At 35.8% G+C, this 27,770-nt stretch overlaps 1 protein-coding gene across 1 annotated transcript; it reads right to left on the reverse strand.

Annotated features, from left to right (window-relative positions):
• Positions 1-16,445: 16,445 nt before the first annotated feature.
• LOC140177745 (uncharacterized) lies at positions 16,446-27,073 on the reverse strand. Its single transcript, XM_072210902.1, has 19 exons — positions 27,005-27,073; positions 26,680-26,696; positions 26,458-26,602; positions 26,291-26,364; positions 25,253-25,380; positions 25,080-25,164; positions 24,844-24,976; positions 24,577-24,734; positions 23,556-23,729; positions 23,102-23,469; positions 22,777-23,002; positions 22,541-22,734; positions 22,274-22,462; positions 21,572-22,084; positions 20,729-20,869; positions 20,403-20,614; positions 19,486-20,112; positions 19,308-19,395; positions 16,446-16,639 (listed from the first exon to the last, which is right to left on the reverse strand). The coding sequence occupies exons 1-19, from the start codon at positions 27,071-27,073 to the stop codon at positions 16,446-16,448; spliced, it is 3,735 nt and encodes a 1,244-aa protein (XP_072067003.1).
• Between the last annotated feature and the right edge of the window lie 697 nt (positions 27,074-27,770).

Here is a 27,770-nt window from a genome sequence, read left to right on the forward strand (position 1 = left end):
CAGCATGCCATGAATGAGTTACTACCACATCAATCATCATCATCATACATCATATCATATCCTCGTTACATGTCACGAATTAACAACATTTACTATTTTTTGTTGTTCACGGTATTTCCTAATTTAATAAACTAATAATTAATTTATCACATCTAAATTTTATTTTAAAGTATATTATTGACTAATAAATTATTGTATATATAAAATGAGATTTAAACTCTTAATATTTACTTAAATTAACAAGTGAGTTCCCTACTCGACCAGCCTAATTTAATTAACAAAACGTATTATTTGGGCAGCGGATTCCACGTATACGCTGCGTTTTGAGTCATAAATGCTTTTGCGGCACAATTTTACGGATTTTCAAATACACTTTTTACTATCTGCCAAACTACTCTAAGTCTAAGTACTCATTCTACTTATCATTTAATTTCATCTTTTAAATTTTAGTTGACTTGATTTCGTATTTGTATTTTCTTTATTTGTTTGTTGATCTTAGATTTAAATTGACAGGTGTTACAATAAATATATGAAAGAAGCATAGTTTTAATTTTAGCAAAATAAGACAAACAACGTAACAATATCATTCCTAATTTCATCCACCGTCCGAATAAAACTGACATTATTTATATGAGTCCAACATAACACATTAACACGCATCCATACAGTGATAAAAATATTGAAAAACAAACTTTATATATTATTACGATGGGTAACCGGAGATTAGTGGGCTTGATTAGGTGGTTGGCCCAATCGTCAAAGAATGGTAGTCTCCGAGCAGGTTTGCACGCTGGAGGCTCCTTCCGATTTGTGTATGTGAATGAATGGGGGTGGTATCTGTAAAGACACTCCGATGCCTAAGTCAGCAAGGGTGTAAGCAGGTCTAGAGAGTATTGGGACTTAGAGATATTTGAGGGGTGTCAGTGTATTTATAGTGGAGAGCCAATAACCACTGTTGGAGTAGTTCCACCTTCTAAGGTGAATAACCGTCCCTTTATCTGAGGGAGGTTGAGATATGGCTCCTGAAAGTGGGTTGAGAGATTATAGGAGCAGTTATTTTAGTATTATCTGCCAGCTAATCCTCGTTCCCAACTTTCTTGGAGCAAGTCGTGGTAGGAACCGACTTCTAGGGGAAAGTCGGTGTAAAATGAGGGCCAATTCCTAAGATTGGGGCTTTCTTTTAGACCTGGGCCTTAGCGTTGGGTCAGGGTATGAACAGTGCCCCTACTCGAGCCCAATTTCTTTCAGGAGTTGGGTTCGAGTATTTTACTCGGGGTTGTAACCGACCTACAGAGAAACCGACGTGATTTTTCGAAACCGACGTGACTTTTGAATTTCCACAGTCGCGTCTAATCAAGCGTCGCGTTTGTTAGGAGTTCGTGTATCCACACGTAGGGATTAATTGCATTGGTAACGGTGCACCCATTAATGACTGCCTCCGTTTTTACCATTATGCCCCTAGCGTGTTTATAAATACTTTCCCTCTCTTTCGTTGTTTCGTTTCTGAAAACTTCATATTCGCACACTCTTGTTCTGGAGAAAGCTTCGTTCTTGTCTTTGGTCGACCGTTGCTGTTCCTGTCGCTTCAAAAGTAAAAGTCAGTTCTCCTTTTCTCCTCTTTTACAAACGCTTTTATTTGCATGTTTTTGTTTCGGATGAGTGTTTGACCATAGTTTTAGCCATTCTGTTGGTTTTGGAAACTTCTGCCTCAGAGACTTCGTTTTGATTTCTTTCCTTTTTTTTTTTGTAGGATTCGTTGCCCCTTTTCTTAAAAAAGATGTCTACCTTAGAGTCTCTTTCATCATGGGTTGACGGTACGGTTCTTGGGGAAGAACCTTGGGTGGATACTGACTATATCACCGATCTCCGCATACGTCATAGGCTTTGTACTTCTGATGAGGATGAGCCGAAATATGAACTGGTTGCCCGGAAGACCGGGTTTATTTTGGGAGGGCTTCTGAGGCAGCCCCTCATTTTTTCTATATGTATGAGAGCCTGATTACCCGCTTGGGCGTTTTTCTTCCTTTTTTCGACTTTGAAATAGTTGTTTTATGTCATTGCCGTGTTGCTCCTACCCAACTTCACCCTAATTCTTGGGGTTTTCTGAAAATTTACCAATTTATCAGCCATGCATTAGACTTTCCGACTTCCTTGAAGATTTTCTTTTTCCTCTTCCATATGACTAAGCCCTTCAGTGGGCAAAATAACAAACAACAGTGGGTGTCTTTCTGGGCTATACAAGGCCGGAGAGTTTTTACCCTTTTTTTATGAATCCTTCCATGATTTCAAAAACTTTTTCTTTAAAGTGCAATCTGTAGAGGGTCACCACCCCTTTTTCCTGGACCAAGATTTTTCTCCTCGCTTTCCCTTGTACTGGCTAGAGGCCTCCCCTTGTGAAAAATATAGCTTGGATGATTTGGATGAGGTGGAGGCGGCCGTTGTAGGGTTCCTCCGAGAAGTATGGGAGAGAGCCCCTTATCTGGATACGAAAAAGTTTCTCCAAGGGTCTCCGACCTTTATCCAAGCCCAATTAGGTAGCGTTATATTTGTTTGTCATATTTTCCGACCTGATGGTCACCCGAGTTGTTTTCTCTGATTTATTTACTGACTCTACTTCCTAATGGTTTTTGCAGAGAGGGCGAAGAAGAATTCCAGGGAATCTTACAAGAGAGTTCAGGAGGCCAAGGCGAGGTCTCGCGCCAGAGTCGGCGGTGCCAGGGCCGCTGGTCCTTCTCTTCCTTCCCCTCCCCCCTTCTCACAACTTGGGGACCCCCACCTGACCTATTGTCATTTCTTCCTCAGCCTCTTCTCTGCCGTCCCCTCCTTCCCGATCTTCTTCTGAGCCAGAAACGAAGAAGCGCAAGGCTTTAGAGTCTAGCTCTTCTTTTGAAGGTGAGGCCAAGGTGGATGCACCTCAGTTTGTTCGGAAGCATATCTTTTCTCATACTCGTATAAGTATGGATGATGCTTCTGTTCGAAACCACCTTAATATTCTGGCTCAGAAGAGTATCAGGGCGGCAGGGGTGTGCACGAAGTTCCTTGATATTTTTTAGAAGACTCCCCTTAGCTCTTTGGGTTCATCCTCGAGGGTTGAAGAGCTGGAGGGGAGGATTCTCTTGTATCAAGGGCAGGAGAAGGTGCTGAGGGAGGAGGTCGCCAAATTGAGGGAGGAGAGGGAGAGGAAGTTGCAGGCCCAGTGCTCAATGACGGAGGGCCTGAGGGAGAAGGCGCAACAAAGTTATTCAAGTTTGTTTGAGGACCTTGTGGAGGTGAAGAAGGATTTGATGAGGTCTCGGGATGCCTATGCGGAGTTGGAGGACTCCATTGCTGATGGGGCTGAAGAAGCGTGGAGAATCTTCAAAGAACGGGTCGGGATTCTTGCTCCCGATCTGGATCTCTCTTCTTTGGACCCGGATAAGATTGTGGTCGACGGGGCTATTGTTTCTCCTCCCTCTCCCCGATATGTCACCGAGTCCGAGCTGAAGACTCGGGGCAGAGTGTAAGGCCCACATCGGTTGGGGAGAGGAACGAAGCATGCCTTATAAGGGTGTGGATACCTCTCCCTAGCATGACGCATTTTGACGAGTGAGTGTGGGGGGCTTCGGCTAGCATCCCTATCGTCAAAGGCAAAACCGTGAGGCCTTGTGTGCCAAAGCGGACAATATTATGCTAGCGGGTGGTCTGGGCTGTTACAGATGGTATCAGAGCCGGAATCCGAATCGATGTGCCAACGAGGGCGCTGGGCTCCCTTAGGGGGGTGGATTGTAAGGCCCACATCGGTTGGGGAGAGGAACGAAGCATGCCTTATAAGGGTGTGGATACCTTTCCCTAGCATGACGCATTTTGACGAGTGAGTGTGGGGGGCTTCGGCTAGCATCCCTATCGTCAAAGGCAAAACCGTGTGGCCTTGTGTGCCAAAGCGGACAATATTGTGCTAGCGGGTGGTCTGGGCTATTACACAGAGGATAATGGAGTCCCCTTCCCGACCAAAAGATGCCCCGAGTTCTTCAAAGGCTCCCGGAACTCCCCCTCCGTCTCCCATGGATATTTCTCTTCCTGATCTTGATAGCGCTCCGACTACTCTCCCTGACTTTGGTGGTGACGTCCTTCCTGCTTCAAGTTAAATTGTTATGACTATATGGGGCCCGGCCTGTGGGTTCCCCCTTTTTTAAACTATTTATTTTTATGTTTATGGTGATATTTTGCTGACATTTTCTTGGCCTTTTATGGCCGTTAACAAAATATTAAAAATACCCTTTTTTGGATAAGGGTTTAGGTTACCTTTCTCTATCTGTTGTGTGCATGCTTTTCTGTTTCGAAAAACTTTTTTGATATTTGAAAAACCTTTTTCTTGGCTGACTTGTCCCTTCTTCTGGGTTTCTCTGGGATTTTTTCTCAAGGACTTGGGACAGTCTTTGGCGCTTTCAATAGGTTTTCTTATCCCTTTTTTGGTATCCCCGGTGCTCAATTTTTGATTTATTGAGTTCTTATGACTTAGGTTATTTTTACGATGCATTTCTTTTGTTTCTCAATTTTTTTTCGACTGGTAAGTCAGATAATTTCTGAGTTTATCATGATCTACTTTTATAACCTCTTTACACCGACTTGTACCTCGTCGTTTTATCCTGACGACCATCTAGGTCGGTTCATGGGATTTTCACGTTTTGTCGAGTTTAAGTCGGCGCGTTTCGTAGAAAGAAAGAAAAGCGAAAATGAATTTATAAGAGATATTGTGAAAGATCTTTATTTATCTGCGAAGGTACTTTACTGCTACTAAGGGTTTTTGACTATTTTGTGGCCCCTTAGCCTCTACTGTGATGCCTCGTTAAAAATCCCCCTTCAGAAAAAACCATTTTCTTTTGGGAAAAAACTATGAAGTTGGGAAAAGAGTACATCAGGGAGTAGAGTTCGCTTTTAACTGTAGTATCTTTTCATATTACAAGCATGCCACGACCTAGGTAACTCGGTGTCGTTTAAGTCGGTCACCTTGTAATAACCTTTTCCTAAGACCTCACTAATCTTGTATGGTCCCCTCCAATTAGCAGCGAGCTTTCCCTCCCCAGATTTATTGACTCCAATGTCGTTCCTGATTAAGATCAAGTCATTTGGGGCGCAGCTCCTTCGAATGACTTTTTTTGTTGTACCTGGTAGTCATCCTTTGTTTTAGTGCTGCTTCTCTTATCTGGGCTTGTTCTCGGATTTCAGGGAGTAGTTCGAGTTCTTCTCTGTGCCCTCGTATGCTCCCGACTTCATCGTAGAGGATCACCCTTGGACTTTGCTCGTTGATTTCTACTGGTATCATAACTTCCACGCCATAGGCAAGTCGGAAGGGCGTTTCCCCTGTGGCAGACTGCGGTATGGTTCGATAGGCCCATAATACTTGTGGGAGCTCTTCAACCCAAGGTCCCTTTGCATCTTGCAATCTTTTCTTCAATCCTGCCAGTATAACTTTATTCGCTGCCTCGACTTGTCCATTTGCTTGTGGATGTTCTACCGAGGTGAATTGGTGTTTAATCTTCATACTGGCTACCCGACTTTTGAAGATTGAGTCGGTGAACTGAGTTCCATTATCTATGGTGATGGAGTGAGGTACTCCATATCTGGTGATGATATTTTTGTAAAGGAACCTCCAACTTCTTTGTGCGGTGATGGTGGCTAAGGGTTCTGCTTCTATCCACTTTGTGAAGTAGTCTATTCCCACTATTAAGTATTTTACTTGTCCTGGGGCTTGGGGAAAAGGTCCTAATAGGTCCATCCCCCATTTTGCAAAAGGCCATGTAGAAGTTATACTGATGAGCTCCTCGGGGGGAGCCACGTGGAAATTTGCATGCATTTGGCATGGTTGGCACTTCTTCACAAATTCTGTGGCATCCTTCTGCAAGGTCGACCAGTAGAACCCAGCTCGGATTATCTTTATGGCTAACGACCTAGCTCCGAGATGGTTTCCGCAGATTCTATTATGAACCTCCTCTAATACTTCAATTGTCCTTGAAGTCGGGACGCACTTCAGTGGTGGTGTTGATATTTCTCTTTTATAGAGGATATTTTTTACTAGAGTGTAGTGTTGCGCTTCCCTTCGGATTTTCTTGGCCTCTTTTTCCTCTTTGGGGAGGATGTCGAATTTTAAATATTCGACCAAGGGATTCATCCATCCGAGGTTTAGCCCGGTTTCTTCAAGGACATCTTGTTTGGCCTCTGTTTTAACTACAGAGGGTTCTAGGAGAGTTTTATGGATCAAGCTTTTATTATTTTCCCCTGATTTGGTACTTGCTAACTTGGAGAGGGCGTCTACTCTGCTATTAAAGTCCCGTATGATGTGTCTGACCTCGGTTTCTGCAAAGCGCCCGAGATGTTCTAAGGTTTTGTCCAAGTATCTCCTCATATTTGGGTCTTTGGCTTGATACTCTCCATTTATTTGGGAGGTTACTACTTGAGAATCGCTAAATATCATCACTTTTGTTGCACCGACCTCTTCTGCCAACCTTAAACCTGCGATTAGAGCTTCATATTCTGCCTGATTATTAGAAGCTGGGAATTTGAATTTGAGGAAAACCTCTATTTGTGTTCCCCCTTCATTAACCAGTATTATGCCTGCATCGCTTCCCGTATTGTTTGAGGATCCATCTACATATAGCTCCCATATAGTTGGCTTTTACTCCTGATCTTCCGCATACTCTGCTATGAAGTCGGTGAGGCATTGGGCTTTAATTGCCGTCTGGGCTTCGTACTTTAAGTCGAACTAAGAGAGCTCTATTGCCCACTGAACCATTCTCCCCACAACATCCGTCTTTTGGAGGATTTGCTTCATGGGTTGGTTCGTTCGAACTCTTATTGTGTGAGCTTGGAAGTAAGGCCGCAACCTTCGTGAGGCTATTACTAGGGAGTAAGCGAACTTCTCTAGCTTGTGGTACCTTAGTTCAGGGTCTTGTAGAACTTTGCTGGTGAAGTATACAGTATGCTGCCCGACCTCATCTTCTCGTATCAGGGCTGATGCTACAGCTTTGTCTGCTACAGACAAATATAGGACGAGTTCTTCCCCAATTAGAGGTCGAGTCAGGATTGGAGGTTGGCTCAAGAACCTTTTGAACTCCTGGAATGCTTCTTCGCATTCTGGAGTCCATTCAAACTGGCATCCTTTTCTTAGTAGAGAGAACAGTGAAAGGGATCTTAATGCTGATCTTGCCAAGAACCTGGAGAGGGTTGCAAGTCGGCCATTCAGTTGTTGAACATCTCTTAAGCAAGTTGGGCTTTTCATTTCTATGATGGCTTTGCACTTTTCGGGATTTGATTCGATCCCCCTTTGGGTTAGCATAAATCCTATAAACTTTCCAGCCTCCACCGCGAAGGTGCATTTTGCAGGATTTAGCCTCATCCCATGCAATCTTATGGTGTTGAAAACTTGCAAGAGGTCTGTCAAGAGGTCGGCTTCTTCCATGGTTTTTACCAGTATGTCGTCTACGTAGACTTCCATTAAGTTTCAGAGGTGGGGAGCAAACACCTTATTCATCAGCCTTTGATATGTGACCCAGGCATTCTTTAATCCAAACGGCATGACCACGTAGCAGTAGTTCACTCTAGGCGTGATGAATGATGTTTTCTCTTGGTCCGGCTTATACACCGGGATTTGGTTGTATCCCGAGTAAACGTCCATGAACGACAAGTATTTATACCCCGAGCTGGAGTCTACTAGAGTATCAATGCTTGGAAGTGGATAAGGATCTTTGGGACATTCTTTATTCAAGTCGATATAGTCAACGCACATCCTCCACTTGCCGTTTTGCTTTTTGACTAGCACTACGTTTGCTAGCCATGTTGGATATTTGACTTCTCTGACGAAGCCAGCTTCCAAAAGTGCTTGTACTTGCTCCTCCACTGCTTGAGCTCGTTCTGGACCGAGCTTACGCCTTCGCTGCTGTACAGGTCGTGATCCAAGATATACTGAGAGCATGTGGGACATGAGCTCGGGGTCTATCCCTGGCATGTCGGAGGCCTTCCAGGCAAAGAGGTCAGAATTATCTCGTAGGAGCTTTGTCAATTTCTGCTTTAGGTTTTCTTCTAGGTTGGCTCCTATGTTGGTATTTTTTCCTTCCTCCTCGCCGGCCTGTATTTCTTCAGTTTTCCCCCCTGGTTTCGGCCGCAGCTCTTCTTTGGCTCTTGCTCCTCCGAGCTCTATGGTGTGAACTTCCCTGCCCTTTCCTCTCAGGTTAAGGCTTTCATTATAGCATTTTCTTGCCAATTTCTGGTCTCCCCATATTGTTGCTATCCCCACATATGTTGGGAATTTCATGCAAAGGTGAGGGGTGGACACCACCGATCCGAGCCGATTCAGGGTAGCTCTACCAATCAAGGCATTATATGCCGACCCGACATCGATGACTATGAAGTCTATGCTCAGAGTTTTGGATTTTTCCCCCCTTCCGAAGGTAGTGTGGAGGGGTAGGAATCCTAGTGGTTTTATTGGCGTATCGCCCAAACCGTACAGGGTATCAGGGTAGGCCCTTAATTCTTTTTCATCCAATCCTAGTTTATCGAACGCGGGCTTGAAAAGAATGTCCGCTGAACATCCTTGGTCTACCAAAGTTCTATGGAGATGGGCATTTGCCAATATCATGGTTATCACCACTGGATCGTCATGCCCAGGGATCACTCTTTGCCTGTCCTCTTTTGTAAAAGAGATGGTTGGGAGGTCGGGCACTTCCCTTTAGGTGTCTTTTACGAGATGACTTAGTGAGTCCCCCTCTCGCAAATCCCCCGAGATCATATGTATGTGTCTCTCGGGGGTTTGTGGTGGTGGGTCTCTTCTGTCTTCATCGTCTCGTTTTCTTTTTCCATGATTTTCCGACCTTTCCATGAGATATCTGTCAAATCGGCCCTCTCTGGCCAAATTTTCTATCACATTTTTAAGGTTGTAACAATCATTTGTTTAGTGACCATACATCTTATGGTACTTACAGTAATCACTACGGCTTCCTCCCTTTTTGTTTTTGATGGGTCTAGGAGGTGGTAGCCTTTCAGTATTGCAGATTTCTCTGTACACATCCACTATGGAGACTTTTAGAGGAGTATAAGAGTGATATCTCCTGGGCCTGTCGGGACCGACCTCCTCTTTTTTCTTGGGCTCCCTTTCTTTCTCTTTTATCGAGTGGGGGTGCCCAAGTCGCCAACTCGGCTCTCGTAATCTGGCATTCTCCTCCATGTTGATGTACTTTTCTGCTCTCTCTTGTACATCGCTCAAGGAAGTGGGGTGCCTTTTTGATATAGACTGCGAGAAGGGACCTTCTCTAAGTCCATTTACTAGCCCCATGATGACTGTCTCTGTGGGCAGGTCTTGAATCTCCAAGCATGCTTTGTTGAACCTTTCCATGTAGTCTCGTAAAGGTTCTCCGACCTCCTGTTTTACTCCCAGGAGACTTGGTGCGTGCTTTACTTTATCCTTCTGGATGGAGAATCTCATTAAAAACTTCCGCGAGAGGTCCTCGAAACTAGTGACCGACCTTGGAGGGAGGCTGTCGAACCACTTCATTGCTGCTTTTGACAAAGTGGTCGGGAAAGCTTTGCAACGAGTAGCATCAGAAGCATCAGCCAGATACATCCGACTTTTGAAATTTCTTAAGTGATGCTTTGGGTCGGTGGTCCCATCATAGAGGTTCATATCCGGGCTTTTGAAGTTTCTCGGAACTTTTGCTCTCATTATGTCCTCGCTAAACGGATCTTCTCCTCCCAAGGGCGACTCTTCTCGGTCGCCGCGGGAGTTCTGACTTTTAAGGGAGGATTCTAGCTTTAAGAGCTTTTCTTCTAACTCTTTTCGCCGTTCTATTTCTTCCCTTAGTTTTCTCTCCGTCTCTCGTTGTCGTTCAAATTCCTGTTCCAGCTGTTCCAAACGACGACCTTGATGGCCGTGGACCAGTCCCATTAGCTCGGTTGCATGGGGTGGTCCTTCTTTTCCTGATTCGCATCCCTCCGAGGAGTTTACCTTTGGATTTTTTAACCCAGAGGTGCCTTTTCTATGTTGGTCGTTTGTCTCCTGGTGGAGGGTCAGATCCGCGTCATTATTTCCGGCGTCCAGATTTTCCTGCTCTGAGTCGGACGCCGTATGACCATCTTCTGGTGAATTGTCCGCCATTATGGGTTGATCTCTCGGGTCCCGGCAACGGCGCCAATGTTACGATGGGTAACCGGAGATTAGTGGGCTGGATTAGGTGGTTGGCCCAATCGTCAAAGGATGGTAGTCTCCGAGCAGGTTCGCACGCTGGAGGCTCCTTCCGATTTGTGTATGTGAATGAATGGGGGTGGTACCTGCAAAGACACTCCGATGCCTAAGTCAGCAAGGGTGTAAACAGGTCTAGAGAGTATTGGGATTTAGAGATACCTGAGGGGTGTCAGTGTATTTATAGTGGGGAGCCAATAACCACCGTTGGAGTAGTTCCACCTTCTAAGGTGAATAACCGTCCCTTTATCTGAGGGAGTTGAGATATGGCTCCTGAAAGTGGGTTGAGAGATTTTAGGAACAGTTATTTTAGTATTATCTGCCAGCTAATCCTCGTTCCCGACTTCCTTGGAGTAAGTCGTGGTAGGAACCGACTTCTAGGGGAAAGTCTGTGTAAAATGAGGGCCAATTCCTGGGATTGGGCCTTTCTTTTAGACCTGGGACTTAGTGTTGGGTCAGGGTATGAACATATATTATTCTGTGTCAAATTTAAACATTAAATTAAATTGTAAATCAAATTTACATTCAAATTGAGTTTTCACCTGCTATAATAATAATAATAATAATAATAATAATACAAAACGATATGTTCATGTAACTATTTTTAAAAGCTTCTGTTTACTGTGTTTAATGAAATAATAGGATGGACTTCCATTTAGAATTTTCAAGTTCTTTTATTTCACATTTGACCTAATTTAATTATACACACTGCAATCATACTGGACTTTGATGGAATTATGATATTTTATGTGAAATCAATGATAATTGACTTCGTTACTATCTTCCCATATATAGAAAGGTGATTCCTTGGGAATAATTGATTTTCTTTTTCCCCTTCACATTTCAGCTTGTGTTATATATAAACATGAATTCTCTCACTTTTTTTTAAATCATTTTGTCAAATGTAATTTATTGTTATTCAATATTTTTTATTTTACTTAAAAAATATATAATGAGAAATTATATTTGATAAAATAATTAAAAAATTAAAAAAAATTATTCTCATACTTTTATGTATGTGTGTGCGAAATTTTGTTGTTTGGTTGTCATTCATTTTCTAATATATATAAGTCTGATCTTTACTAAAAATAAAAATTTAGAAACAGGTGTTATTCTTTGCAGAAAATAAGCTATTCCATTAAAAGTTAATATACCCCATCAAAGGGTTCAAGAATCAACCCGAGTTTTAATGGTCAACCGTCAACGGGTGCTGCTTATACGGGTAATCTGGGAGAATTTTGAGTTCATATTGAGTCGGCCACCTCTATCCCCAAAATCACTACCCTCCAAAAATTTGATCACTTTCATTTTAGGCTTCAATATTCATACGTCATTCCACGTAATCTACATTAATAGTATTTAATTTTTATTTTATCGTTCCATCCAAATTTAGAAAGGCCAATTTTACGATGAAAAAGTTTTTGTATGCATAAAATGAAGAAAAATATTTATTTTTTATTTTTAAAATAAATAAAATAAAATAATATATTTATGTAATAGTTATCTTATTATCTATAAAAAAAAATTTCATCTCTTTATTATTTTTCATATGAGTATATTTAAACCATATTATGAAAATAAAGATAAAAATTTATTTAAAAAATTTTAAAGTGGTGTAAATTTTTTTATGATATAATATTTTTTATAATATAATTAATTTTAATATATTCTAACCTTTTATTTTCTACTTTAGTATGCATGTTTTAGAAAGATAAAGACAATGAAATACAGAAGACAAAATTAATGAATAAATATAGAAAAATAATTTTTAATTGTTATTTTAATTTTTATTTTTTGGAGGATTTAGAATTATAATTTTATATTTATGATTTAGAATTTAAGATTTATAATTTAGGATCATCGACTAGTGGTGAAAGGTCAACGACAACAGTAAATAAAAGCATAATTTAAAAATAATTGTTGAAATTAATAATATCTGTTGATGGAATGTCATTTGTTTAGTAGGATTATAATTTTTATATTTTTTATGAGAAATTTTAAATGAGAAAGTATAAGAAATCAACTTTTAAATATTAAATATTAATTAATTTTAATGTGTAAAATTATAATTTAAAATTTAAAATTAAATTTAATATTTATGATTAAGATTTAGAATGTAGAATAAATAAAATAATTAAAAAAAAGTTGATTAATGTTTACGGAAAAGAGGTAGTGATTTAGCATTATGTATTCTAAATATATAGATGAAACTGTTGTGAAGCTAACTAAACTTAAATTCAAAGGTTTGTCGTGTGGTTCTCCTAAACAAAACCTACCATCATGATAAAAGATCAGTAAACTAGTTCAACTACGCCCATAAAATGTTGAACTAATTTGCATCGCTTGTTGATCAACAGCCAAGAATTTCACGCCGCCATATAATTCAAATTTGATTGGAAAATTCCCTAACTCAGACACTCGTTTTTAATTTGATTGTTAAATTACGCGTCCAAACATTATCATTTTTAATTAAGTTTTCGGACGTTTTTTCTTTTTCGTACACAGGAGACATTCTCCTCTTGTTCTACTTCTATTTTTTCTTCTTTTCTTGTTTTTGTCTTTTTTTTTTTGCACATTTCTTTTTTTTATTGTTATTGTTGTAGTCGCTATTTTCACTGTTATTGTCGTAGTCGCTGTTACTACTCTTTTTCTTCTTCCTCCTTCTTATTGTTAGAGTTTATTTGGGTGTTATTTTTTAAAAAAAATTTTTTAAATGATATTTATTTAAAAGATCTTTTACAAAAATAAAAATAATTTTATATTTAAATATTTCATATAAAAAATATTTTTATTTATCAATTATGTTTGAATAAAATGAGATAAAAGTAATTTTTTGTTCATTTATTATGTAAAAAATATTTTTTTAAAAAAAAATTTTTAAAAAAAATATAAATTATAACTTCTCAAAAAAAGATATTTTTTTTATTTTTTTAGTACTTTTACTTTTACTATTAGAAATTTACCAAACACACTAAAAAATAAAAAAGATATTTTTTATTGAAAAATATCTTTTATTATCAATTTAATGAGTCCAAACAAGCACTTATTGTTATTTATTTTTTTCTTTTTTTTTCATCATCTTTTTTTATTATCATCATCATCCTCGTCGATTCATCTTCTTTTTCTTCTATAAATATTCAGAAAACTAGAGAACAAAAATTTTAATACACAACAAATAAATTTTTGAAGGAACACATGTCCAAATTATTGACATCTAACCAATGAAATACGTACCACACATAAATTTGATATACAATACAAAAATTTTAGTCCATAGCACAAAAATTTTAATATGCAATATAAATATTTTTAAAAAAATATATACCCAAAATATTAATTCACTCAACTAATAAAATACATTCACAATAAAAATTTGTGTTATATGCAAAAAATTTTATATTATATCAATAAATTTGTGTCGTGTGCAACATTTTTTTGTTATGCTTCAAAATTTTTTGTGCAATATTAATAAATTTTTGTACTTTCCAACAAATTGTATGCGACAAAATACGTGAAAAAAGAGAAGTGGTGATGTATATTTAAAAGACTACATATTCATAAACATTAACTTACTTAACAAACAAAATATATTCTCAATAAAAATTGTTTACTATGCAAAAAAAATTGTGTATTATATAAAAAAATTTATATTATATCAAAAAATTTATGTTATGTGTGTGCAAAATTTATACTATATCTTAAATTTGTGTATTGTATCAGTAGATTTTTATATTCTCTAATAAAATTTGTGTGCTGTAACAAAAAAAATAATGTGTATTTTTTTTATTAAATATACACTAATTTAATTAAACTTAATTATTAAAATGCTTATACGTGTATCATCACCTTTTTGAATAGGAAAAGTATGGGAGCTAATGGAATATTTGTACAATGCGCACAATGGAGGTTTAGAGAATATTAAAGATATAACTATTAGTGTTACTTTTTTCTATTAGTGTAAGCTTCTAAGATGAACGGTATCATGACATGTTATTAGAGCTCTAGATCCGAAAGGTCAAGAGTTTGATCATTGGTGAACCCCAAAATTATCTTATCCTTTTAGAATGAGATATTTATTATTCTTAGTACCCGGATGGTTATTCTGACTATTATGGGTAATGTTCATTTTGTAACTCATATAATCCATTGTACAAATAAGCCATTAGCTCCCTCGTAAGACTCTTTTGAATATTCACGTCGCATTCTACACTGTTAGAACTTATAAGAATGAATTTTAGTACAATTATTACAAGACATACGCCACTAATGGCTATAATAACATTGAGTTCTATAAAATTCAACATGCATTATGTATAGGCTAAGAAAGTCTAATATATTTGGACCAATTATTAAACTATTGGAATGTGCCTAAACTACCTTTAATACTTTGTGAGGAAAAGCATAATAAAGAGATTAAAGCTTCATATACATGTATATTCTCTCTGATCTCTTAGTCATGAAAGCTTTATCCTCCATTAGTGGCTTAAAGAATGAAGATATCATTCAAATACAATAATAATGGTTAACTCAATGCAACATACTTTTGGCGTAACTAGGATTCATTATGTATGGTGCCATCACTTTATAACATATTTAATTTGAAGTTAGTTTTGTGCCTAAAATTCTTATAAGAATATAAGATTACCATCATTGGGTTTTCGTTTGGTCATACACAACAACTCACTTTAATATTATTAGTGTATTATCATGCACTAATATGCCTATTATCCATTATAATAATAATAACATTTCTCCATTTGAAACATCTAATAATTCAATGAAAATGAAGAGGCATCGAGGCATCCCATAGGAATTAGGATAGAGATGTAGTCCACTAGTCCCCATCCTCACTCTAAAGGTTTTTACAGGTGGATTTTTTTCCCCCAATTTTCATTTTTACAAGAAAATTTTTACTCCATTTTCATCCCCGTATATATTTATATATTCTCAATGATATCTATGTTGTTGTTTTTTTCATATTTATATATTCTCAATGATATTCATGATCTTGTTATTGTTTTTTTTTTTTTCCGTTTAATCAAGTCAGGTTCAAACTCGAAACATCTAAATATGAAAGGTGACGTGAGCTATTTTTTATTGGCATGTCCATCTTATTTTTATGAATGTCTTTCTTTATTAGTGAGCTTCTTATGCCCATCTTATTTTTTTTATGACTGCCTTTTGTCACCAATAGTAACAATAATCATATAAATATTGGGCTCTTAAACACTTTGAGAGGCCCTTATCGCAACTTTCAATATTAGAGCGTCATAAAATGTTAGATCCAGACCAAAATGTTACACCGATTGTGGGAAGTGGGCCTATTGCCATGTGAATTCAAAGTGAACTGTTCCAGACTCTTGATGTATAAAACGGGGTTTTCCTGATATGGACTTCGGCCAGGACAAGAAAAAAAACACCGGGGTTTCTTTACAATTGAATATATAACTAACCTTATAAATACTTTCCCAAACAGAACCAGAAGTCCAAAACGCTCCCCCCCTCTACCAAAAAAAAATAAAGGGACTAACAGGACAACAATTGTCTTAAGAATTTTGTCATTTTGCGATAAAATTTGCATTTAAAAAAAAAAAAAAGTATCGAATACATTTTTTTTTAATTTGTAATAAACTTATAGCTTCTCCAGGGAAAAAAGTAGCACCTAACTTCTTAAAGAATTGCGATGGTACTGTAAGGAATTAATACTCAAAATGATCCCTAAAATTTGACCCACGATTTAATTTAATTTTCGAATTACCAATTGACTTAACTTGTATACTGAAATTTTAAGACGTGACTCAAGTTAGTCATTTCATCTATTTTCGTCATCGGAAAGCTAACGTGGCATGTGTAGTTAACACGTAGCAGCCTCAACAGTTATCTGACGTAGCAAAATTTTTGTATGCATCAATTTAGCTCCCAATAATTTAAAAAAAAAAAACTAACAACTTCCATTTCTCCCAAATCATTGTCGTTTCTGGTGAATTGGGGAGAAGAAGCCAAGTCTCAAGTAATTCTAGCAGCTAAGTCTCAGGCTCTCCATAATCTCACCTCAGTCTCTCAACTCTCTCGGCTCGCACTTACGCACCCTGGTCACAACAGCCAACACACTCATACACTGACTGCCACACGTAAGCCAGTAATTTCATAGCCGGCGTCTCATTGTGGCTTTTGGTCCCTCTTTCTGGCCTCTTATCATGTCCTCTAGATTTGCCTATTCTCGTGCTTCTTTATTCCATTAGCCTTCGCCATCATCTGCTTTAGCCTCTGAGTCATCGTTGCCGTCACATTTGTGGATCAGCATTTGCCTCTGTTCTGACTCTGCGTATTTTGGTTCTTCTTCGCCATCGCGGTGTTCGAGTTGGCCGTCTGCCTCCACTCTTTCTCTGAATCTTCCACTGTTCGTGATAGGAAACTTTGGATGATCCTGATCTGCATAGTGTTAGGTAAACAAATGTAAAAACCTTTCAATTTGGCCTACAATAACATCATGTGCGCACAGCATCGGCAAGAGGAGGAAGAAAAAGAAGAAAGAGGATTAATTGAGGGAAATGAAACGTGGGAACAGTGAACTGGAGTTTTGTTTAACTCTTTTAGTGTCATGCAGCGTCGTTTTGTTTTGTATCATTTTAGGCGCGAATAAACAAAACAGCGTCGTTTGGTTATTGCTAATGCTAGGTGTCAATTACACGTACTACGTCAATTTTTTGGTGACAGAAATAGATGGAAGGGCCAACTTGAACCACGTTTTAAAATTTCAAGGTACAATTTGAGTCAATTGATAATTTAAGAACTAAATTAAATCGAAAGTCAAATTTCAAGAATCATTTTAAATATTAACTCGTACTATAAGATTCTTAAAAATTATTATGCTCCACACAATTCACCATTTTTAGCCTTCCATCTCATAAATTGCAATGTTTATAAATTTCCGAAACATTGTAAAGTTGGATATAATTATCTTTCTTAGTCTTCAATTCCATTCTGACAATAACTTATAAATCTACAATTGCAATTTCAAAGACTTGATATTTTTTTCCCTCAACAACATATAATTCTATTGCAAAGTATTTTAAAGAGCCTACTTGATATTTATATTTCTGACAGATCTATAAATCCATACAAAATTTCTAAATAAAAAAAAAAAAACTTGTCATATACTCAAAATACATTATAATACTTTAGTAGTTGTAATGCTTAAAAATAAGAAATACACTTTCTCTTGTATATAGATTTTAATATGTATATATATCTCGTACATAATACTTCCAACGAATAAACAAATAGATTATCAACCAGCCATAATTATATATATATCAACAGAAAACAAATAAAATATATTTTATTATTAAAAATATAATTATTAATGTTATTTTATTTTATCAATTTAAATTTTTGAGATGAATAATTTTATGATATAGTATTAAAATTCTATATTCAAAAAAATTTAAAGTTCAATTTTTAGTAACTTCTCATAAAAAATAACATAACATAATTAAATTTAAAAAATCTATATAAAAATTAAGTAAATTAAAAAAATTATATTATTACTTAAAAGAAAATAATAAAAATATAATTATTAATTTTTTTATCAACTTAAATTTTTTAAAATGAGTGATCTTGTAACACTATCCAGTAAACCAACTATTCATCGTCAGTCGGCAGATATATTCTAAGGAAATTAATGATATATAGTATATTCTCTTGCGAAATACATTATTTTCATTAAGCAAAAAGGGCATTTAAGATAACATAAATTTACGACATGGGAAATATATCCGATTAGTACATTATATTAACACGTTTTCAAGCCGGTGAAACATGAGTCTTTTTAAGATGAATAATATAATAAGTAATCAAGAAATATTTTACCATCTTCTATTAATTTTTAATAGGTTAAATATCAAAATTCACCAAACAAAAAAACACACTTTAATTATCTAAATTTACCCTAATTTAAAATTACATTTTACCACTTTTTTCTACTCTTTTTTCACCACCGTGCATATTCCTTCCATCTCCATCCGTTGCTAAACAATCATCCCACGGCGACGCATCGCGGACTTTCGTCACACACCGACTCCATCTCTGCAACTCGACGACATTGGCACCGCACGCGAGAATGTCGTCGTCACATCGTCAACCTTGATAGCTTTTGTCGGCAAGCTTCCATTAGCGTTTTCGGCACTTTTCGTGTCTTTTGGGTGTGCCTCCTTATACGTGTGTCTTTTAATAGAGGTGTTTTTGATCGGTCTGCGTGGTGACACGGTAACAGCGCAAGCACAACAACGGCGCAATCACGACGACCACGATGATACCTCCAGAGGGGTTGGTTTTGAACTTTTGATTGCGGATCTAAGTTTGGAATGTGAATTGAATATGTAATTACTGTCTTTGGGCAATCCTTAGTTTTAAAATTTTTAATTAATATTGATTATTAATCTATTAATTTTAATAACAAAAATAATTATTAATTATTATTGTTATAACTTGATTGGTTATTTTTTGGTCTCTAATACTTTTTCATATAACAATAGTTCATAGAGGAAATACATATATAGACAAAAAAATTAAACCATTTATAAAAAAAAAAAATATGTATTTCAATAATAAAATATATTTTTGTATGGTATTTAGGGATAAGTACTTTTTTTCGTCCCCAAAGTTTGGAGTCAAAATCAAAATCGTCCCCAACATTTTTTTTTTACTAAAATCATCATCAACGTTACAAAACGTTATAAAATCGTCCTTTTTACAAAAAATAACTAGTGTATGACCCCGTGCTCAGCACGGAAAAATTTATAAAAGTAAAAAAAATTATATGCTTCGATATTTAAAACAAAAGTACAAAATAATTATTATTTTAAGAAATTTATAAAATTATTATCAAAATCAAAGTTTAACTTAAAAAAAGTGAGTAATAATTATTTTATATTTTTTAAAGTAAAATAATTATACACTGATACAGAATTTAAAATAAAATTAAAATATTTACATTAGAATACTATTTTTTCAAAGACTTCTCTATAAACAACATTGATGGTTGAATTTGGAGACATTCTTACGTGAATCATAAGTAAAACTTTTAAACCTCTCTTACTCTTAACTCTTGAAAGTGCCACATATAGTTGGTCATGTGTAAAAACTGGTTTGGACAAATACAATCCAACATGAGATAAAGTTTGTCCCTGAGACTTATTAATTGTCATGGCAAACGATACTATTATGGGAAACTGTCTTCATTGGAATCTAACTGCGACGGTTTCATTTGTTGGTACCATATTCATTCTTGGAATCAAAGCAATATGACCAACATTGTTACCCGTTAAGACTTCATATTCTATGACATGATTTTCAAGCTTCCTAACTTGTAGCCTGGTACCATTACAAAGACCACTGGATTTGTCAATATTCCTCAGTAACATCACCGGAACACCGACCTTGAGTATTAATTTATGTGGAGGCAAACTAGAGCAATTTATGCTATTCAGTAATTCAGGACTGTAGATATCTAGTTGACTCTCCATATTCCCATCATCCATACAAATGGAATCCGAACTAAGATATAATTTTTCCCCTCCAGGAATGATAGCCATCAGATGGTTGTTGACCTCTTCAACGATGTCTAGTGTGGGAGCCAGTATAGTTCTTGCTTTGAAAAAATCCTTCGAAGACATGTTTTCCAAAATATTTGGATAAGAAAAATGAACCAACTCATCAAATGCCTGGTCCAAAGAAGGAATAACAATATCTCCTGGAAGACATATCTCAGATTCACCATTCATATTGTCACATATTAGACCATCACCAACTTTCAATAACCACTCCCCAAATTGCTCTGTCTCATCTTGATCTGAAGCAGTCGTCCCTATAGAGAGTCTCATGTTTTTTGTTAGTTTGAGCACCTGACAAAACTTTCAAAGGTAAGACGAATTCATAGTTGAATGAACGATGTCTTGTCTCAATCCTCGTGGAATGACATGAAGAATTTGTCTAAAGTCTCCACCTAGTACAACCACTTTTCCTCCAAAGAAAAAATCTTTGCTATATGTTGGAGAACACCTCATGATATCACCCAAGCATTTATCAGCGCTTCATAGCAGTACCTACTAACCATTGGAGCCTCATCCCAAATTATAAGTTTGGCTTTCAACGGCAATATTGCTTAAGGGGAACCAGGTTTGATGTTACATACAGAATCCTCAGTTATATTCAGCAGTATTTTGAACCTTAAGTGTGCCGTTTTTCCATTGGGAAGAAGTAAAGATGCAATACCACTCGAAGCAACATTTAACACTATATCACCCCTTGAACGAATCTCAGCAGACATAAGGTTCCAGAGAAATGTTTTTCCAGTATCTCCATGACCATACACAAAGAAAAACCCCCCTTCATCACAATACACAGCTGTAACAATTTTATCGAATGCATATCTCTACTCAGGTGTTGCGATGGCTAACATGTCTGAGGCATTTTTCTTTAAATCATCCCTGTTAAAGTTTAGCTCTTCCCTAATAACACTTTCGGTTAACAAAGAACTATCAACTTCAGTTGCTAAAGGCATAGGAGGATAGTATTTCAAGGTTTTACCATAGGAATGTAAGATCTTGTCTATATCCATTAAGCACAACTGCTTAATCTCATCATCTGACATTGTTAACTCTGCATATTATACAATACTATAAAAATTCAATTAAACTAAAAATGATCAATAAGGAAAAACTTTTATCATTGTAATTAATAAAAACTCACCCCTCATGTTCATCACGGCTCTCTGTCGATACAAAATATCATCTGAGAGTTCATGCCAACATCTATCCCAGACATGTTCTGGTCTTGAGATATTGTTGGATGTTAATAGAATGACAAATAACCTCCTAACATATGATCCTGAGGCCTATGAGATTGCTTCCTTAATTGCATCAATGAATTCTTTGTCATCTTGCAAGAGTTCAAGGACGAAGCATGCATCTCTATACATAGCATAAATTGTTCCTCCTACTGTTCTTATATCTCGAAAACTCATACATCCTCTTTGAGTATTCAAGAGAAGTCGTTGGTAATATTCTTCAGTATTTGCTGAAAAAACTTGGTTAAAATCCCACTTTTAAGTTGTTAAATGGATTAAGCTACGCTATTTTAATTATTATGTAGCTACACATCCGCATAAGAATAAGTTTCCTAAAAAATATAGAAAATAAAAAATTGTATAATCTACAGATTATAACTGTTGAAAGTTATTTAAACATTTATTTTTTAGTGTAGATAAATCGAATAAAATGGACGTGGGGTACAGGCTATTAAGATTTTAAATTTAAATCATTAAATAAGTAAGATCAAAATTGAATATAAACTCGTCATTACCTGCAGGTACATGAGTCAACCTTCCAATTGCGAAGCTTTTCTTTCGAGGAAACCACTTTGAAGAATCGTCCTTCCAAACAAACTTGGTTGGAAACTCAAGATAAGTCAGACTTCGAGCATAGGGATATGACATGTTCGCCGCCATCCATCCCAAAAACATGGACTTATGAGATATTGCTCTTTCGACAATATCATTCACATTAGAAGTTTTACCATAAACCAAAGGTTGCTCATCCTCCAAATGGAATGGAGGTCTAATCACAAATGGTTCTTTCTCTTGGATTTCGTATCCAAATAGACGCCAGACTGCCTCACATGCCGAAATGTACCTACAATTGTAGTAATTCCTAATTTCGTCAACAACTTGTGTGGCTTCTGACAGATCACCAGCATTGTATAGAGTAGCTGTTACGCAGTCATTACCCTTGTGTACATACTTAAACAGATACTTAATAGAACTTGTTTGACATGTGTATTCCACATTTATGTGGCACCCAAACTTGAGCAACAATTCTGGATTATACGGAACAATGAACTTATTGTCTAGTACACATTCCCTTTTCTTCACTGTTTGACCGTTATCAGTATGCCTTTATTTGGGAAATCTGGCCTCATCAATGAGTGTTCGCTGTCTAAACTCTTTAGGATAGAACTTTGAACAGGATCCATTCTTCATGCAAGGTGAATTCTTGTTGTACGGACCACATGGACCATGTACCATGTAATTTTGAATAGCTCCATGTAGATTTGGTCTTTCATTTTCATCAGGAATCTCAGCTGTTATATGTTTGTCTATGTCATCTGGTGTTTGTGGCTTGAACTCGTTACTCATGAATAAAAGGATATGTGCATGCGGAAGCCCTCTCTTTTGAAACCCTACAGTGCAAACGTCTGAAAATTAAAAAAGACAAATGAGCAAAGCATTACAACATAAGATTTTAATAAAGCGTTGCATAAACACAGACTTACATCCCAAAATTTTGCCAAAGATTTTTCCCTCTTTTAGGTCATCAATCAAACCATCAAGCTTGATCTTGAAAACTCGACACAATATATCAGGACGGTCTTCTGCCTTCAATCCAATGGAAGTCACTTCTCTTTTTATCTCATCCCATTCAGGGTTACAGGTCATGGTGATAAAATAGCTAGGATATCCTGCATATCTGCAAATTGCAAATACATCTTTATAATTATTCATCATATACCTAGGTCCACCGGTAAAAGTACTGGGAAGAATGATTCTTTTGCCAAGCCTTGCAGCATCTACATCCCCGATTATAAGACTTTCATGCGAACATTTGTATTTATCAACCCTCAACTGTGGTTGTTTACACCTAAAGAATTTTAACCTCTCTGATTCCACCATTATGTAGGCATCTACCAGAAACTGTTGGAATAATCTCTTTGATCTCAGAATTAACGGAGATTCACCTGTCCTTTTTTGTAGTCGAAAAGCAAAGAATTGTCACAAAGTGATTGTTTTGTTTTTCTTTGTAGGCCTAGTAGAGATAGAATTTGATGTTGCAATACCCAAACAAAATCCATCCTCCCCATACGGAAACAACAATGGATATTGCAAGGCTAAATAAGATGGATGAAAAACATCAATCCGCTGGAGCTTTCTAGATTGACTCTCTATAATAATATCTCTATCTTTGCTAAGTTGTTCGACATCACCAACAATCAATGCAGCCACTTCAGATGCAGATGGCAAGTTGTATGTCTTGCCATCTTTAGTCCTTTTACTAATCAACTTAAACTTTATGTTTGTGCAATTTTCTTGTTGGTACCTATCTCTTGCATAGTGAAAACTCTTTGCCAAACTATTATATTTGTTTAGCATGTTTCTTAATATTGCAACAATTTCTCTATCCCGCTCATTTATAGCTTTATTGGAGCTACGAAAAAAAACAATAAAATTTATGTTATTTTCTCTCACAGATAAGAAATAACTAAAAAATTTGACTGGTTGCATGAAAATTACCGAAGTGTATCTATTCGATTATCAATCTCATTTTCTGTGTCATAGATATATAGCTGGGCAAATGTTGGTCGCAAACTATCAGGAGGAAGTAAGCTACCAATGCTATGGTAGTTTTGACCCCCAAGCTTAAAAATTGGAGGAGCAGTCCCATTGTTCACCCCTCGGTCAATTTTTCTGGCCATTAATGTAAAACAAAACATTGAATTAAATGTCTTTATATTTTTTCATTAGATTATTGGCGGGTCCTTGTACACTGGAGTATGCTAGAATTGTAATAAATCTATGTTATATAAATGATTTTCGATGAAGTATAGCTTTTGTTAAATATTGGTGTATGAATCATTTGGCAATCATTAATTATACGTACTATTTGTTAACACGGACAGTGGAGTTCTTGTCAATGAGGGATCCATCCGTAGAGTTAAAGATTTAGATCTTATCTCTGATGTAGAAGGTCTTACATAATTAGGAGGAGTATTTTCCTGTTCAATTCCATGCGAGGCACAGTGTACACCATACATAGATAGTTACTTCCCTATGAATGAGTAATAAGAAATACATAGAAAATTTTCATCATTAAACTGATATAAATTAAATTTAGATAAATATGAGTCAATTATAGTGAGAAAAATGTCACCTTTATCTTCACTGGATTGTAAACTGAGAATATTAGATGAGGTACCAATTTCTCGACACACTGTTTTTTAACTTGTAGTAATCTGATGCACATTTTTATGTACGTCAAAATTTGTATTATTATTGTTCTTCGACACTTTTAAGTCAATGAAACCCTTTTATTTGGTTAATTATGTTTAACTCTTGCTATATGTTATGCTTTGAAAGAGATGGTTAGGCTTATTTAAAATCAATTATCTTTAACCTATTAGGCTAACTGAATCATGAATGATAGAATTCAACAACAAAATTTATCAAGAAATAATACAAATAATTAGTTTATACCATTATTTTCTTAGACAGAGTATGTAGTGTGTCAATGTTAAAGAAGTATCGTGAGTCATACCTTAGCACATAGAACCCGTAGTCTTCAACGCAATTGGGACAGAAATATCTTTTCTCAAGTTCCCTTAAGCCACGACGACACTTCTTACATCCTTTGTACCACCAACCAAACTCGGTCTCAACTTCCTTAATTGTCCCAACAGTAACAAATACAGCATCCTAAAATCAATTGATGTAAGGGTACAATACAACAATTGAGATTATGATCTAACAAACATTAGACATAATAATTGAAAAAAAAGGAAGACTAATAAAGAAAGAATTTTACCTGATTATGCTCCTTTATCTCGGCAATTATTTTGTAGACTGACAAACGCAAAAAATCTTCCTCAATTGAAACAGGTTGATCACAGATCAGCAGCATTATGCTTTGTTCGTCAACAGGATCCAATTTGTTCACCCTTACATTTTTAAATCAAAATTTATGAAATTTGCTAATAGTTAAATAATCAAAAGACTTGTATAAATATTCTGCTGGCCACACTACTGATCTATACACTGTACCTTGTAAAGAAATTCCTGGCAGCTGGAAACTCAACATTGATAAATAGTTTCGAATTGTAGATTATGTTGGAAACACCCATGACCCCTACAAAAAGACATAACAAATTAAAGAAAATACCAGAAGCATATGATGACACAAAACATGCATTCAAATACCAGTAAAATAAACAAACCACTATAAAATTTCATCTTGTCCATTTGGAGAATAACCACATAGGTAAGACATGGGTGTTCCTCCAAATATTTGATCAAGTTAAAAGCCAAAGTCTGCCACAACGTTACCCTTAATTTTTGTCCACCCCTATAAGAAATAGCAATGCTTGTAAAGTAAAGAGAGGCACAAAATTGCAAAATAAGATTTTAAACAAAAGCCACTATCAAAAAGATATTAAGCATTACTCAAGATCATCAAGTTCTATCGTGATATAACTTGACGGCTTCCCGTCCCGTGTGAACTCGACCAAGTTACCCTTAGAGGCAAGCTGACCTATCACATCTACAAAATAAAGGCACCAATCTTTCCATTAACAAAACTCTATCTGCTCAAATTTTTGTCAAAAAATGACATATCTTTTTCAAAATTTCATCCATGTTGAAATCAGATTTTTTTTTAATTTTCTTAAAAATAAAAATATAAAAGACTGTTAATAAATAGTTAGAGCCTAGAAATTGAAGTTCGTGAAGAAACAAAAAATAAATAGGTTAGTACTTGTTACCAACGATTCCTTTAAAGGTACTAATTCTTTAGTTGTTATATATATGAAATCTATGTTTAGATGTGTTAAAATAAAAAATAAAATAATAGAAAACAAAGCCAATAATGAATTGAAGAATAATTTTACTAAATAATACAATTTTTTTAGTACTATACCTATAACAAAAAACGACGCATCAGCCAATTCAAATGACATACATTAAATATAGACATATTATGTAATACAAAAATTATGATAAATTATTTTGCGTTAAATATAGACTTCAAAGAATTAAACAACATATGCGTGATAGATTACTCTAACAAAGTACTTACCAACTAAATAACCATCTTCTTTAGACTCTGCATGAATTTTTTTGAACGGAACAAAATTGAATCCGTTCAATGAAACTGAAGAGTCTTGTACCGGACGCACATTCGTGTCCCTCTTGAAGTTGATTCTAAATTCGTGTCTAGTAGGCTTGAACTTGATGATATTTAAAGAAATTGTGAATACATGTTGCCCTCAGCGAGTAGGCCCTCGAAGATAGGAACAAATATGCCTTTAATAGAGCATTGAATTGTATCCCCCTGAATGCATTAGTTTTATAGAGTCATAGATAAATGAGATTTATTGCTCAGTCATTACGAAAATAAATCTCAAATGCAAAGAGAAGATTTTACCTCTTCATCAAGGACAACCATCTCAATAGGTGCCTTCACTCCAGAATTTGCAAAGTGAGAAACGATCCAAAGTCTAATGACATGTACTTTGAGCTTCCACACCTTATGCTCTGGACCAGCATTGATACACTTGATGAGATCATACCTAAAAATCAAAGTCTTCATATTTAGTGAAAAATAAAAAAAATATTGTGAAATTCACCACATGGCACATGAATTCACCTAGCTGCCATTGCTACCTGCCACAACAAAATTACTCAAATATTATGAATTTCAATATAGATAAACAGTAAGTATGGTGATCATCCATGCTATATTATAGAGAGTCACAACACTGTTCAGCCCCAGTATTGGTAAGGATTGCAAAAATCTTGACGTTTCTATCAAAATCCAACTAAAAAAAAAGACGAAAATTTTTTGGACTATTCAGGATTAAAGAATCTGAATCATATCAGTTAAATAAAATAATTATCAAAATTAGGATAGAAATTAACGGCCATTGCTACCTGCCACAACAAAATTACTCAAATATTATGAATTTCAGTACAGATAAACAGTAAGTATGGTGATCATCCATGCTATATTTATAGAGAGTCACAGCAATGTTCAGCCCCATTATTGATAAGGATTGTAAAAATCTTGACGTTTCTATCAAAATCCAACTAAGAAAAAAGACAGAAAGTTTTTGGACTATTCAGGATTAAAGAATCTGAATCATATCAATTAAATAAAATAATTATCAAAATTAGGATAGAAATTAACGGCCATTGCTACCTGCCACAACAAAATTACTCAAATATTATGAATTTCAGTACAGATAAACAGTAAGTATGGTGATCATCCATGCTATATTTATAGAGAGTCACAGCAATGTTCAGCCCCATTATTGATAAGGATTGTAAAAATCTTGACGTTTCTATCAAAATCCAACTAAGAAAAAAGACAGAAAGTTTTTGGACTATTCAGAATTAAAGAATCTGAATCATATCAATAAAATAAAATAATTATCAAAATTAGGATAGAAATTAACGGCCATTGCTACCTGTCACAACAAAATTATTCAAATATTATGAATTTTAGTACAGATAAACAGTAAGTATGGTGATCATCCATGCTATATTTATAGAGAGTCACAGCACAGTTCAGCCCCAGTATTGGTAAGGATTGTAAAAATCTTGACGTTTCTATCAAAATTCAACTAAGAAAAAAGACGGAAAGTTTTTGGACTATTCAGGATTAAAAAATCTGAATCATATCAATAAAATAAAATAATTATCAAAATTAGGATAGAAATTAACGGCCAACATTTATTG

The sequence above is a fragment of the Arachis hypogaea genome, chromosome 13 (assembly GCF_003086295.3).
Source record: "Arachis hypogaea cultivar Tifrunner chromosome 13, arahy.Tifrunner.gnm2.J5K5, whole genome shotgun sequence".
Taxonomy (NCBI): Eukaryota; Viridiplantae; Streptophyta; class Magnoliopsida; order Fabales; family Fabaceae; genus Arachis; species Arachis hypogaea.

Coding starts and splice junctions, on each gene's coding strand:
- LOC140177745 (XM_072210902.1), bottom strand. CDS start 27,073: ATGGGGCTGAACATTGCTGTGACTCTCTATAAATATAGCATGGATGAT. Junction 24,735..24,843: donor AGATAAAGGAGCATAATCAG/GTAAAATTCTTT, acceptor AATTGATTTTAG/GATGCTGTATTTGTTACTGT. Junction 16,640..19,307: donor GGCACTTTCAAGAGTTAAGA/GTAAGAGAGGTT, acceptor AACACTATGCAG/ATCAGGATCATCCAAAGTTT.